Source organism: Apodemus sylvaticus, chromosome 5 (genome assembly GCF_947179515.1).
Source record: "Apodemus sylvaticus chromosome 5, mApoSyl1.1, whole genome shotgun sequence".
In the NCBI taxonomy this organism is placed as follows: domain Eukaryota; kingdom Metazoa; phylum Chordata; class Mammalia; order Rodentia; family Muridae; genus Apodemus; species Apodemus sylvaticus.
The window spans coordinates 50171818-50186762 of NC_067476.1; the positions used below are offsets into that span (position 1 = coordinate 50171818).

At 39.4% G+C, this 14945-nt stretch overlaps 1 protein-coding gene across 5 annotated transcripts in view; it reads left to right on the plus strand.

Moving 5' to 3' along the window:
• Ubr3 (ubiquitin protein ligase E3 component n-recognin 3) overlaps positions 1-14945 on the plus strand; it is a 151511-nt gene that overhangs the window by 66289 nt on the left and 70277 nt on the right. For all 5 annotated transcript variants that reach the window (XM_052182654.1, XM_052182655.1, XM_052182657.1 and 2 more), the window contains exons 18-20: positions 1571-1712; positions 4833-4929; positions 10001-10142. In XM_052182654.1, coding sequence (XP_052038614.1) covers positions 1571-1712; positions 4833-4929; positions 10001-10142 — 381 coding nt within the window. The remainder of the gene's footprint in view (positions 1-1570; positions 1713-4832; positions 4930-10000; positions 10143-14945) is intronic.

Below are 14945 nucleotides of genomic sequence, written 5' to 3' on the forward strand. Positions count from 1 at the left end.
AAAATATCTCAATTTAAACAATTTTTCTTTAAACTTGAAAACATGTAGGATAAGTCACTTGCTGAAGAACGTGTGCGGGCAGGTGGTGTGCATTGTCATCTCTTACTGCCTCTCAGGGAGATTTCCTCAGAGTCAGGGTTGATCCTGGGATGGACTGTCTGGGCGCACAGGACCTGCTCCTTGCATAGCAGCATTAGGGAGGGGAGGAAGCTGGGGATTTTGTAAATGGGGCCCTGTCTTTCCTTATGTAGCTTGGCTGGAGGACATAGAGCTTACAGAGAGTCTTTATGATTGCTACCATAAGGGGTTTAAATATTCCCAAGATTTTTGTTAGAATCAGCCTTAAAGAATCTTCAAGTCTACCTACTGGAAGCATGGTCCCTGGGATAGAACGGAATATTCAGTAGTAGTTTTTTTTTAAATTAGAAAAATCTATTTTACATGTATGGGTATTTGTTTGCATGCATGTTACGTGCCTGGTCCTGACAGAGGTCAGAAGAAGGTGTCATATCCCCTGGAACTGGAGTTACAGATGGTTGTGAATCACTGTGTGGGCACTGGGAACCAAACTTAGGCTGTCTGCCAGAGCTGTCACTGCTTTACCTCCTGACTGTCTATCCAGCCCCACCCCCTGAAATACATTGAACATTTTTTTTTTAATGCTAACATTCTTGTGGTAGGATCTCACTATGTAGCCCTGCTTGGCTGGAAGTTACAGTGTGGACCAGGAACTGGCCTTGAATTTACCTTAATCCTCCTGCTTCTGCCTGCCAAATATTGCCATTATAGGCTGACAACATCAAGGTAATGAAACCTTAAAATCTAAGTGTTAGGGCATGGTGAAAATATCTGACTAAATTTAGTATGTATCATTTAGAAAATATTTGTTTTCTTAACTACTTTGAAGATTTTATAGCATCAGTTCAGTATTGCCTGGTAGCAATCTCCAACCCCATTGCAGTGCTGAGGGTTAAGTCTGGAGTCTTGAATGTCCCAGGCAGACAGGCAGGCACCCGAACTCTGCTCAGCTTCCAACAGTTATAGGCGCTCAGTGCTATGACAGAGCATAAGTGCTGTCTAAAATTTGACTTTAGTTTAAGAATCATGTACCTTGATATGAAATAGGACAGAATCTTTCCCTTTGCCTGAGCCTACTTGTTTTCATTTGGTGGAAATTTTGCTTTTAGAAAAGTAATCTTTACTCCTACAAATCTGTGCTAGGTTTTAGTGTGTTCTTTCTGGTTTCCTAAAGAAGGATACATTATATTTATGCAGTGATGAAAATGGGCAAAATTGAAATGGTTTTCCTCTTATTTAATGGAATTTGGTTAATTTATTTGGGGGGAAATATACTCAGGGCCACTTCATCATATAATTTTTTTGGCTCCTAGATTTAAAAACCACTATAAGGTTAATACTGAACTATTATTTCGCCCTCTTGTGGCCAACATTATACATTACAGCCAGTCATTTTCTATTTTGGTAAGGTGAATTTGAACTGAGCAATTTATAGACGTTGAAGTTGGTGTTAGTCATTAATATTGTTTTTTTTTCTTGACACATACATCATATCCCAGAAAATCCCAATCCCAAAAGTGGCATTATTCCTGGAAGTTATAGCTTTGAATCAGTTTTATCTGCTGTAGCTGACTTTAAGGCTCCCGTTTTTGAACCTGGAGGCTCTATGCAACAAGGCATGTATACTCCCAAAGGTATGTGTACATACATAAATGTATTCTTTCCTATATTTTTGGAAAGAAAATACTTTGTTTTTGCTTCTTTGTACATTTATTTACTTAGTGTGCATGTGTGTTTGTGTGTGTGGGTGTTGGTGAAGCCAGGGGTCACCTCTGATGTGGCATTCATTCCTCGGGGGCCATCACCTTGTTCTTTGCAACAGGGTCTGTCCCTGAAACTGGAGCTTGCTTAATAGGCTAATTGTGGCCAGACAGCCCCAGATGTGCTGCTCTTCACCTCCTCAGCTCTGGAATTAAGTGTGCATGCCACCATGCCTTTTCTTGTGTGGCTCTTGGGTGAAACTTAGGTTCTTGTACTTCAAAAACAAGTGCTTTTATATTTTACTAATCCAATTTTGGCATTCCTCTGTCAAATTTCTTATAAATTTATGTTTTTCTTAGTATTATATCACTTCTATTTAGTAATAGAGGCTGGTAGATATCTCTGAGTTCAAGGTCAACCCTATCTAGCTAGTTCCAGGACAATCAGTGCTACATAATTAAGATGCCTTGTTTCAAACAACAATAAAAGAAAGTATTTATGTTACATTATGGCCTTCTTAAAATGACTAAATTACAAAAACAATTTTAGGTACTCTAATTCATTTCTGTAAGTGACCACTAACCATAAATGAATCATAAATTATAAAACAATGTTATCTTTCTTAATTCAGTTTGAAACAGTTCCCTCCCTCCCTCCCTTCCTCCCTCCCTCCCTCCATCCCTCCTCTCTGTCTCTCTCATTTATTCATTCATTGTGATTTTTTAAAGACAAAATCTTACTATGTAACCTTGGATGTCCTAAACCTTGTGTCCCCCAGACTGACCTCACACTCACAGATCTATCTACTCTGTCTCCCAAGTGCTAGGATCATGGCATTTCCCACCACACCCAGCTCACTGTCTTAAATTTTAACCTGAGGTAGTTTAAAGTATGTTTGGATGCTGATAGCACTTATAGCTATGCTTAAAGACACAGAAGCCTTTTCTTTAAGTGGTTGCTTTTCTAAGGTTTTTCTCCTATATTTATAGATGATTTTATTGACAGGAGTGAGAAATAAATGAGATTTTGATTGACAGAAACTTAAGTTTTTGAAGGAGTTGAAGTTTGTGCTTCTTGATCCTCTATCTTTATTTTCTAAGTGAAAGTCCGGTGTGCATTTTGAAGTTACATACTACTTTTGGCAAAGGGCAGAAGAAAAGCCTGTGTGTTATTTCCAGTGACATTCTTAATTAGCAGGAATAATACAGTATCTGGGTGGAATATATTTCATTAAAGAGAAAGGGGAGTACGTCTTCATTATGTAAAAAATAGGCTGTTTCTGAGATCTAGATGAACTTGAATGGAGTGGTGCTCTTGTGTGACGTGATGCTTAACAAAACACAGCAGCCTCACCAGCAGGCTTGCCCACAGCCAGTGGCTGCTGTGCATGGTAAAGGTCAAGGCAGACTAGGGTCGGCAGGCAGCAGATTCCTGGGCTGAAAATTAAAAGAAACTTAAGTTCTGTTCTGTGTTTGCAAGTGTTAAGGATTTTGCTAGAGAGTGAGAACAGAAAAAATATTTAAAAATTTTTATTTTTATTTTATTTTTATGTGCATCAGTGTTTTGACTGCATGTGTTCTGTTGTGAGGGTGTCAGATCTTGGAGTTACACACAGTTGTGAGCTGACATGTTGGTGCTGGGAATTGAACTCCGGTCCTTCTGGAGAGCACTCAGTGCTCTTTAACCAGTAAGCCATTTCTTCAGGCCCAGAACAAAAAATTAACCTAGGGAGAGATACTGATTCTAAAATTATTCTCAGGTCATCTTTTAGTATTTTATTTATTTTCAACTTAAAACATTTTGAAATTAACATATAATGACATTTTCTCTCTGTTCCCTACCATTCCTTTTTAGCCACACATGAATATATAAATGCAAATTGTTTAGTCTGTTCAGTGTTACTTGTTTATGTGATTTCAGGGCTGACCAATTATTTTTTGAGGTAGAATCACTGTGTAACCCTGGCCTGGTACTTCCTATGTAGACCTCATTGGCCTCAAACTCACATAGCTCTTCTGCTTCTGCCTCATGAGCCACCATATGGGATATCTTTTTAAAATTATTATAAGAATTTTATGAGTATTTGCCTGCCATGTATATATATTTGCCATATATGTGTGTGGTAGGTGTGTGCCACATGTATGTCAGGTGCCCCTGGAATTCAGAAGAGGATATCAGATCTTCTAGAACTGGAGTTATAGTGGCTGAGCCATCATGTGGGTACTGGGTATTGAACCCAGGGCTCTCTAGAAGGGCAGCCTGTGCTCTTAACTGCTGAGTCATCTTTCCAGCCCTTCAGGCCACCTTTTGGACATCTGTAAGATTTCATACTTAGGAATTTGCTGCTTTGTTCCAGTGGGTTAATTTTTTTAAATGTCACTTCAGCCTAACATACTTAATAATGAGGTTATGAATTTTATATGTATCTTATATATTAAATTTTAAAATTACATGTTGTAAATAATTGTATAAATACTAAAAGAAAATTATGTATAGACACTTACTATTTAAAACCATCCTGTGTATAACCAATTGTATATAAACAGTATTAGGATTATAACTCATAATTGTACAGAAGGAAGGAGAATCATGATTAACTTTTAGTTGAGAAGTAGAAAACAACAATTTATAAAGTGACCTAGAAAATCAGGTGACCAGTACATTTTAAATTTAGTTTTTGTAATTTTACAATTGAATCATTTTAAAGGTATTTACTTTTTTTCTTTCTAGTATGCACCTTACTTACCAAGAAAATAAAAAAAAAATCTTTAAGTCCAATAGCAGTGATCTAAATTTTATAGTGAGGCATTGTTATATGTTATAAAGCTTTTGCTTGTGGAGGCTTGAAGTACCTAAGAGAACATTCCTGATGTTAAAAAGTATGATTTTTTTGTTTGTGATTAAAAGTAACCACAGCATCAAGTTCTAAGGCAAATTGATTGTTTAACTCAATTTTTTAATTTAAATGTTCTCAATGAATATAATAAATAATTTGAGTTTGGTTTTATTCCTAAGAAGTCAAATTTCTATTTCTGTTTTCTTTTGTCTGAAAGCTGAAGTCTGGGACCAGGAGTTTGATCCTGTCATGGTCATTCTTCGGACAGTTTACCGCCGAGACGTGCAGTCTGCGATGGACAGATACACAGCATTGTAAGTCTGACAAGCTAATGAGTGTCATTCAGAATAATTGGTGTTTCTGTAGAAGTTTTAGTTATAACACATGATGTGGTCTCATTAAATATACTTAATCTAAGAGAAAATATCATTTAACAGTTTTTAATAACAATTTAGACGCATCCACTGGCTAGTTGGTGGCCCCGGCACATGGGTAACAGAGGCCTGCCTTGTATGACCTTGGTAGGAGAGGTGCTTAATCCTGTGGAAACTTGATGGCCCAGGGAAGAGGGATGAGGGGGGTGAGGTGGGGGTGGATGGACAGGTCGGGGAGCACCCTCTCAGAGGTGGGGTGTGTGTGAAGAACTTGTGAAGAGGGGACCGGGAAAGGGGGCAACTTTTGGAATGGAAATAAATAAAATAATTTAATAAAGGTTAAAAAAAACCTATTTAGATGAGGTTTTTTTGTTTGTTTGTTTGTTTGTTTGTTTGTTTGACTGCATGTATTCTGTGTAAAGGTGTTTGGATTTAGGTTTTTTGGTGTTTGGATTTAGGTTTTTTGGAGACGAGGTTTCTCTGTATAGCCCTGGTTGTTCTGGAACTCATTCTGTAGACCAGGCTGGCCTCGAACTCAGAAATCCGCCTGCCTCTGTCTCCCAGAGTGCTGGGATTAAAGGCATGTGCCACCACCGCTCGGTTTATTTAGATGAGATTCATTTTCTCAGAATCTTTATAAAATTTTAATATTAACCTGGATGTAGTAGGTCATCTTGTAATATCAGCAACTCCAGGAGGCTCTTGAGTTCAAGGCCAGCCTGGGCTGTACAGTGAGGTCTTGTTCAAGAAACAAAACAAAATTTGTTACTGACCTAATAAAGTAAATTTTATGAAATATGATTACTAAATTAAAAAAAGAAAAACCTAGTTGCTCTTTGATCAATCAGGTTTGAAACTTGATTTTATGTTGCTCTACTTTTGAATCAGTAGAGGAAGCACAAATATAAAACTAAAATAGTATGCCATCAGAGATGAGGGATATCTATAAAATGTATGAAAATAATGCTGTTCTTGACAGTTGAGAAAATAGAGCAAAATGAACTTTACTTATGCAACAATATTTAAAAGCATTGATTACAGGAAAAATTTTGGTCTTGAGAAAGTCTTTATTCAGATAATATTCAAATAGCTGTTAATGTATATTTGTAGTTGTTAGGCTTAACTGAAACTTTCTTCCCACCAAGATTTTAAATACTAGAATGACTGAATGCTCACTTTAGCTCCATCATAGGCTGTACTTGAAAAAAGAAACTTCCCACAAACAAAACAATTTCCTTAAAACAACAAAAACCAGGTTTAGCTCAGGGGCCATCATCTCTCTGCCTTTGTCTAGAATCCTGAAGGAGGCCCTTGGAGCCCCTGTCTCCGTTTACTTGGCCACTTCCTTTTGCATATTTTCTGCCCTTTTGTGCCAATTCATTTGCTTGTAGGCATTTATTTACTTCTTAGCTCCTTGAGGGAAGATGTTTTTGCTTCTATATTTTTCCTCTCTGCCTCCGTCCGTCCATCCGTCCGTCCGTCCGTCCATCCATCCCTCCCTCCCTCCCTCCCTCCCTCCCTTCTCTTGAGACAGTGTCTCTGTGTAGCCCTGGCTGTCCTGAAACTCTGTAGACCAGGCTGGCCTTGAACTCAGAGATCCCCCTGCCTCTGGCCCACGGCAGCTCGTACTAGCACTTGCCTAGTCTCTGCTGGGTAAGTAAATTGAATAGTTGATGGTGAAAAACTGGAGCATGCCAGGCATGGCTGCACACCTTTTATCCCAGCACGCAGAGGCTGAGGCAGGCAGATGTCTGTGAGTTTGAGTCCAGCCTGGTCTACATAGTGAGTTCCAGAACAGCCAGAGCCACATAGTGAGATTCTGTCTCAGAACAACCAAGCAAAATCAAAAGAAAAAGGAAAAAAAAAAGAAATCGAAAGATGCAAAATTAATGCTTTTGCTTCTATATTTGTTCTCTCTGCATCCCTCCCTCTCTTCTCCTCCCCTCCCTTCCCCTTCTGATCCCCTCCCTCCCTCCCTCCCTCCTCCCCTCCCTCCCTCCCTCCTCCCCTCCCTCCCTTCCTCCCTCCTTCCCTCCCTTCCCCTTCTGATCCCCTCCCTCCCTCCCTCCCTCCTCCCCTCCCTTCCCCTTCTGATCCCCTCCCTCCCTCCCTTCTTTTCCAGATAGGGTTTCAAAATGTAGAACAGGTTGGCCTTACATTTACAGATCCTGTACCTACTGAGCACTAGGATTGAAGACTTCATTTAATTCTGAGTAGTTTGTTTAGAGAAAAATTCTCAGGAAGGCACAGTCTTGTCTCTCAGGGAGTTTGGCATTCTCTAAGTAGAGTTGCTGCTGGCATCTGATGCCCACAGTCTCATTAGCTTGACTCAGGTGCCATCGGTTACCAGTGCAGAGGCACACACTGACTTAGACCATGTCTATGAAGGAATAATGTCATTAGTTATGTAGGTCGGAGTGCCTTGTTATTAATAACTGCTTTATACAATCCAATAAAATTACACTCCCTAAACTGTTTCTAAACAACTTTTTTCTATTTTCCTATTTTATTTTTTGATTTCCGCATTCCTTCTATTTATCATTTTAGTTCCCACCCCTCATGTATGTGTGTGAGTATGTGTGTGTGAGAGAGTGTATGTGTGCACATGCACATATATATATCTGACACAGGCATATCTGTTTTCCTTAGTCATTCTTCCATCTTACTTTTGAGACAGGATCCATTTAGAAACTTTCTAGGTCTCAGCAGTGGAGGGATTTTTTTTCAATCTTTTTTTTTATTCGATATATTTTTTTATTTACATTTCAAATGATTTCCCCTTTTCTAGCCCCCCACTCCCCGAAAGTCCCGTAAGCCCCCTTCTCTCCCTGTATCCTCCCACCCACCCCTTCCCACTTCCCCGTTCTGGTTTTGCCAAATACTGCTTCACTGAGTCTTTCCAGAACAAGGGGCCACTCTTCCTTTCTTCTTGTACCTCATTTGATGTGTGGATTATGTTTTGGGTATTCCAGTTTTCTAGGTTAATATCCACTTATTAGTGAGTGCATACCATGATTCACCTTTTGAGTCAGGGTTACCTCACTTAGTATGATGTTCTCCAGCTCCATCCATTTGCCTAAGAATTTCATGAATTCATTGTTTCTAATGGCTGAATAGTACTCCATTGTGTAGATATACCACATTTTTTGCATCCACTCTTCTGTTGAGAGATACCTGGGTTCTTTCCAGCATCTGGCAGTTATAAATAGGGCTGCTATAAACATAGTAGAGCATGTAGCCTTATTACATGGTGGGGAGTCTTCTGGGTATATGCCCAGGAGTGGTATAGTAGCATCTTCTGGAAGTGAGGTGCCCAGTTTTCGGAGGAACTGCCAGACTGATTTCCAGAGTGGTTGTACCAATTTGCAGCCCCACCAGCAGTGGAGGAGTGTTCCTCTTTCTCCACACCCTCTCCAACACCTTCTGTCTCCTGAATTTTTTATCTTAGCCATTCTGACTGGTGTAAGGTGAAATCTCAGGGTTGTTTTGATTTGCATTTCCCTAATGACTAATGAAGTTGAACATTTTTTAAGATGCTTCTCCACCATCCAAAGTTCTTCAGGTGAGAATTCTTTGTTTAACTCTGTTTCCCATTTTTTAATAGGGTTGTTTGGTTTTCTGGAGTCTAACTTCTTGAGTTCTTTATATATATTGGATATTATCCCTCTATCTGATGTAGGATTGGTGAAGATCTTTTCCCAATTTGTTGGTTGCCGATTTGTCCTCTTGATGGTGTCCTTTGCCTTACAGAAACTTTGTAATTTTATGAGGTCCCATTTGTCAATTCTTGATCTTAGAGCATACGCTATTGGTGTTCTGTTCAGAAACTTTCTCCCTGTACCGATGTCCTCAAGGGTCTTCCCCAGTTTCTTTTCTAATAGCTTCAGAGTGTCTGGCTTTATGTGGAGGTCCTTGATCGATTTGGGCAATGGACGGATCTTATCTCCATGACTGGGCCTTGTGTGAATCCATCACCTTTAAACAGTAGACATACTTCTTATACTTTATTTCTTAAATTGCATTCATTCAGTGTGTGTGCACATGCATGCACACACACAGGTTGCTACAGGTGATTGTGTGGAGGTCAGAGGATAGCTTGTAGGAGTCAGTTCTCTTCTACCATGCGGGGCCAGCAGACTGTACTTCGGTCTTGAGGTCTTGGTGGTAAGCACCTGCTGAGCCATCTTACAGCCCACAGTGTTAGTGTTTATTGGTAATTGTTTCTCCTGCTGCCCCCAGTTCTCTTCCTCTCTTAGGAGCTCATGGATGGGGTCGGTAGACTACGCTTCTATCTAACCTGCTTTCCAGCCATTGTAGTGGGGATGTTTTCTGATTACTGATTTTGTAAAGGGTTAGAACAGAAAATCACCTTGCTAAAAATTTTATTATGTATTATTTTCATTTATTTATTTTTTGTTAGCATTTTTACATTCATTTTTCAACTTTTTGGTCTAGTTTTTTGTTGTTGTTGTTTTGTTTTATTTATTTATTTTTTCTTGGTCTAGCTTTTTAAACTAATTTTTATCCAAGAGTAAAATTTTATTTAAAAAATTAGTTAAACTAATTTTTATCCAAGGAAAAGCAATGTATATTATATAATGAATAGATATCTGTTTGGCTTTTTAAAGCATTCATAAATAATTATTATTGTATAGAAAAACATAAAAAAGAAATTGATGCCTGTAAATTACTGTGAAAATTCTTTGTTTCGCTCTGTATCCCATGTTTTAATAGGATTGTTTGGTTCTCTGGAGTCTACCTTCTTGATTTCTTTGTATATCTTGGATATTAGCCTTCTGCCCCATGTAGGGTTGGTAAACATCTGTTTTCAATTTGTTGGTTGCTGTTTTGTCCTATTGACAGTATCCTTTGCCTTACAGAAACTTTGTAATTTTATGAGGTCCCATTTGTCAATTCTTGATCTTAGAGCATAAGCTATTGGTGTTCTGTTCAGACTATAGTTTATGAGTCTGTCATATTAACTTGATTTTTTTTTTTTTAATTTTTGCAGTTTAAAACAGAGTGGAAAATTCTCTGGCAATCCCTGGCCTCCTTATAAGAGAAGAACATCACTGCATCCCAGCTATAAAGGCCTCATGAGACTTCTGCACTGTAAGACTTTACACATTGTGCTGTTCACTCTGCTTTACAAGGTACAGCAGTCAATTGATGGGAACGATTAAGATTACAGTGTATTTTCCTGACTTTCAAATCAAAGAACTAAATGACTATTTATATGAAGGTACCACTTATAAAAAAAACAAAGTGTGTTTATAAACCTTTTAATGTGTGAGATAAATTATAATTGCATGTATTTGAATTCCAAATTGAAAAATTAGGAAGGAGTTGTATTTCTTTGTGGAGAAACATTTGTTCTTCAGCTTCAGACAAACACATGAGACTGGAGTATTTGTTATGGCTTCTGTAAAGTGAGAGGTGTTGTGGGTATAGGAGCTTTGTCAAAGAAGAATAAGGAAGCAAGTAGCCAGGCAGTCCTGCTGTTTGACAGAAGTATGTGTTGCCACCTATGGTCACTTGATCTTTGACAAAGGAGCTAAAACCATCCAGTGGAAAAAAGATAGCCTTTTCAACAAATGGTGCTGGTTCAACTGGTGGCTAGCATGCAGAAGAATGCAAATCAATTCATACTTATCTCCTTGTACTAAGCTCAAGACCAAGTGGATCAAGGACCTCCATATAAAACCAGACACACTGAAACTAATAGAAAAGAAACTGGGTAAGAGCCTTAAGCACATGGGCACAGGGGAAAAGTTCCTGAATAGAAAACCAATAGCTCATGCTCTAAGATCAAGAATTGACAATGGGACCTCATAAAATTACGAAGTTTCTATAAGGCAAAGGACACTGTCAATAGGACAAAACAGCAACCAGCAAATTGGAAAGAGATGTTTACCAATCCTACATGAGACAGAGGGCTAATATCCAGTATATACAAAGAACTCAAGAAGTTAGACTCCAGAGAACCAAATAACCCCATTAAAAAAATGCGGTGCATAGATAAACAAAGACTTTTCACCTGAGGAATATTGACTGGCTGAGAAGCAGTTAAAGAAATGTTTAACATTCTTAGTCATCAGGGAAATGCAAATCAAAACAACCCTGAGATTTTACCTTACACCAATCAGAATGGCTAAGATCAAAAACTCAGGAGACAGCAGGTTCTGGCAAGGATGTGGAAAAAGAGGAACATTCTTCCACTGTTGATTGCAAGCTGGTACAACCACTCTGGAAATTAGTTTGGCGGTTCCTCAGAAAACTGGACCTAATACTACTGGAGGACCCTGTTATAACACTCCTGGGCATATGCCCAGAGGATTCTCCAACATGTAATAAGGACACATGCTCCACTATGTTCATAGCCACCCTATTTATAATAGTCAGAAGCTGGAAAGAACTCAGATGTTCCTCTATGGAGGAATGGATACAGAAAATGTGGTATATTTACACAATGGAATACTACTCAGCTATTAAAAACAATGAATTCATGACATTCTTAGGCAAATGGGTGGAACTGGAAAATATCCTAAGTGAGGTAACCCAATCACAGAAGAACACACATGGTATGCATTCACTGATAAGTGGATATTAGCTCAGAAGCTCTGAATACCCAAGGCACAATCCACATATCAAATGATGCCCAAGAAGAAGGAAGAACAAAGTATAGATACTCTGGTCCTTCTTAGAAGGGGTAACACCCACAGAAGGAGATACAAAGTGTGGAGCAGAGTCTGAGGGAAAGACTATCCAGAGACTGCCCCACCTAGTGATCCATCCCATAGACAGTTATAAAACCCAGACACTATTATTGATGACCACAAGTGCTTGCTGACCAGTTTCAGATGTAGCTGTCACCTGGGAGGCTCTGCTCGTGCATGACAAATACAGAGGGGGACACTCTCAGCCAGCCACTGAACTGAGTACAGGGTCCCCAATGGGGGAGCTAGAGAAAGGACCCAAGGAGCTGAAGGGATTTGCAGTGCCATAGGAGGAACAATGATATGAGCCACCCAGTAATCCAAGAACTCCCAGGGACAAAACCACCAACCAGAGATTACACATGGTGTTACCCATGGCTCCAGACGCATAGGCAGCAGAGGATATAGCCTTTTTAGACACCAAAGGGAGGAGAGGCCCTTGGTCCTGAAAGGCTTGATGCCACAGTGTAGGGGAATACCAGGACAGAGAAGTGGGAGAGGGTTGATTAGGGAATGAGGAGGCTTATGGAATTTGGGGGTTGGGGGAGACCAGGAAAGGGGAAATCATTTGAAATGTAAATAAAGAATATATCTTTAAAAAAATAAAAAAAAGAAGTATGTGTCACTGTGTGAACCAGTGCCCTTACTTTAGAGTGATTTTCTCTGTCCTTTGCCTCTTAGGAATTTGACAAAGGATTTAAGTGTGGGTTCTTTAGATACTTGAAACATCCTTTATTTTCCTGTTACTTAGGATATGTTTCAATTTGGGAGTGTTCTCTCATAAAACCAACTTATCTCATTGTGTTCTAAAAGTTGCATGAAATATAAAGAGAGAATATGTGTATCCATTTGTATACACATTCATATATACATATATGTAATATATATATACTCTGGGATTATTAATGACCTAAACTATATAAGAGATGAAAGAAAACTATGCCTGCAGTATATTGCTCATATAAATAAACATCTATAAAGTAATAGGAATAAATGTTGCATAATTAGAAATAAAATATATAATTTTTCTTATACATATGAAAAATTAAAAAAGAAAACTAAGTGTATTCTGTATGTAAATCTTTATTGACTATACAAATACTTTTTAATTACTTAAGAAAGCATGCATTAATTGTTTAAGTAGAACTCTTAGTGCTCTTGTTTGCCACATGATGAAACAGTGCTTTTAGATTTCTATACACTTCTCAACATTACCCATGGCCGTTATGAAAGCTAGAAGTTATTTTGGGCTAAGATTTTTAGATTAGTGCCTTTAAAAAGTGCCTTGAAAGATTTATTTTTACCAGGATTACTCAGAAAAAAATGATTTAAAGTACCCCTTTCTCCATTAAAATATGCAGAACACTTTTATATTAGAAATCAGTTTGTGTTGATTTTGTAGGCAAATGTAATTTGTAGGAGAGCCCAGAGCCAGGCTTCCCTCTGTTATTGAATGCAAGCCACAGACATAGTGTATCAGTAAATTCTGTGTTATCTCAGTTTTTAACATGAGAATTAGTTCAAATGATCAATAATAATATTCCATGATAAATGAAGGAAGCCTTACTGAGAATCTCATTGAAGTTTTTCAACTTTTAAAACCTGCTTCAATTAGATGAGTTTTGTCAGAGTTGACAGACAGGTCGGTGTTTTAGTTGTTTCAAGACTTTTTCCGACCAATTTTTTAAAATTTTGAATTTGTTTAAAAAAGCTTTCCTGGCATACTCTAATCACTTTAAAGTCAGTTTCATGGAAGGCTCTTGCAACAAAGATGCTGTCTGTCATTCCTTGCCGTGTGTGATACTAAAGATCATGTTGACATTTCCCAGAAAATGGCTTTATTTCTTTGTTGAGGATCTTAGGCTTTTATTTCTCTAACTTAAATTTGTAATGCCATTGGATTCCTATTCAAAATCTCTTTGGATTTAGTAGCAATGCTCTATTTATCAAGAGGAGACAGAAGTGGCGGGCATCCTGTGGGAAGCTGAGAGCCGTGTGTAGTGAGGCTTAGACAGCTAAGGCTGCTAGGAACCTTGCTTCCCTCCATGATGGATATGCTTGCTGAGGAACTGGGACCCTGGAAGTTCCCACCTCAGGTTCCTCTATGGGCTCTTTCTGATTGGCTCTCTTGGTACCACCTGCTTGCTGACTGTGTGCTGGACACTAATTGCTAGGCACTGTTCTAAGCAAATGGCGGATTCGAAGTGAAGCCAATCTCAAATAATCTGGGTTTTCTTTTCACCTTTAAGTTAGGGTTTATATGGGAAAGCTAAGGCCAAAGATTGTTGCTACAGGTCTAGTAGATATAAATGGAGCTTTCCTTCCTTCCTTCCTTCCTTCCTTCCTTCCTTCCTTCCTTCCTTCCTTCCTTCTCTCTTGTCCTGTCCTGTCCTGTCCTTTCCTTTCCTGTCCTGTCCTTTCCTTTCCTGTCCTGTCCTTTCCTTTCCTTCCCCTTCCTTTCCTTTGCCTTCCCCTTCCCCTTCCCCTTTCCCTTCCCCTTCCTTTCTTTTCCTAACTCCAGATTTTATTCCCTTCTGGTAAACCCTCTGACTGTTCCACATCCCATTCCTCCTCTTTCCCCCCCCCTCCCATCTCCACGAGTATGTCCCCATCCCTGCCCCCACCCCACCAGACCTCTAAACTCCCTGGGGCCTCCAGTCACTTAAGGGTTAGATGGATCTTCTCTGACTAAACCCAGACCCGGCAGTCCTCTGCTGTATATGTGTGGGGGCCTCATATCAGCTAGTGTATACTGCCTGGTTGGAGGTCCAGTATCTGAGAGATCACTGGGTCCAGGTTAATTGAGACTGCGGGTCCTCCTACAGGGTCACCTTCCTTCTCAGCTTCTACCAGCTTTCCCCTAATTCAGCCACAGGGGTCAGCAGCTTCTGTCTATTGATTGGGTGCAAATATCTGCATCTGACTCTTTCAGCTGCTTGTTGGGTCTTTTGGAGGGCAGTCATGATAGGTCCCTTTTTGTGAGTGCTAAGTAACAGTGTCAGGTCTTGGGGCCTCCCCTTGAGCTGGATCCCATGTTGGGCATGTCACTGGACCTCTCTTCCTCAGCCTCCTCTCCCTTTACATTCCTGCACTTCTATCAGACAGGAACAATTATGGGTCAGAGTTTTGACTGGGGGATGGCAACCCCATCCCTCACTTGATACCCTGTCTTTCTGCTGGGGGTGGGCACTACAAGTTCCCTCTCCCCAATGTAGGGCATTTCATCTAAAGTCCCTCTCT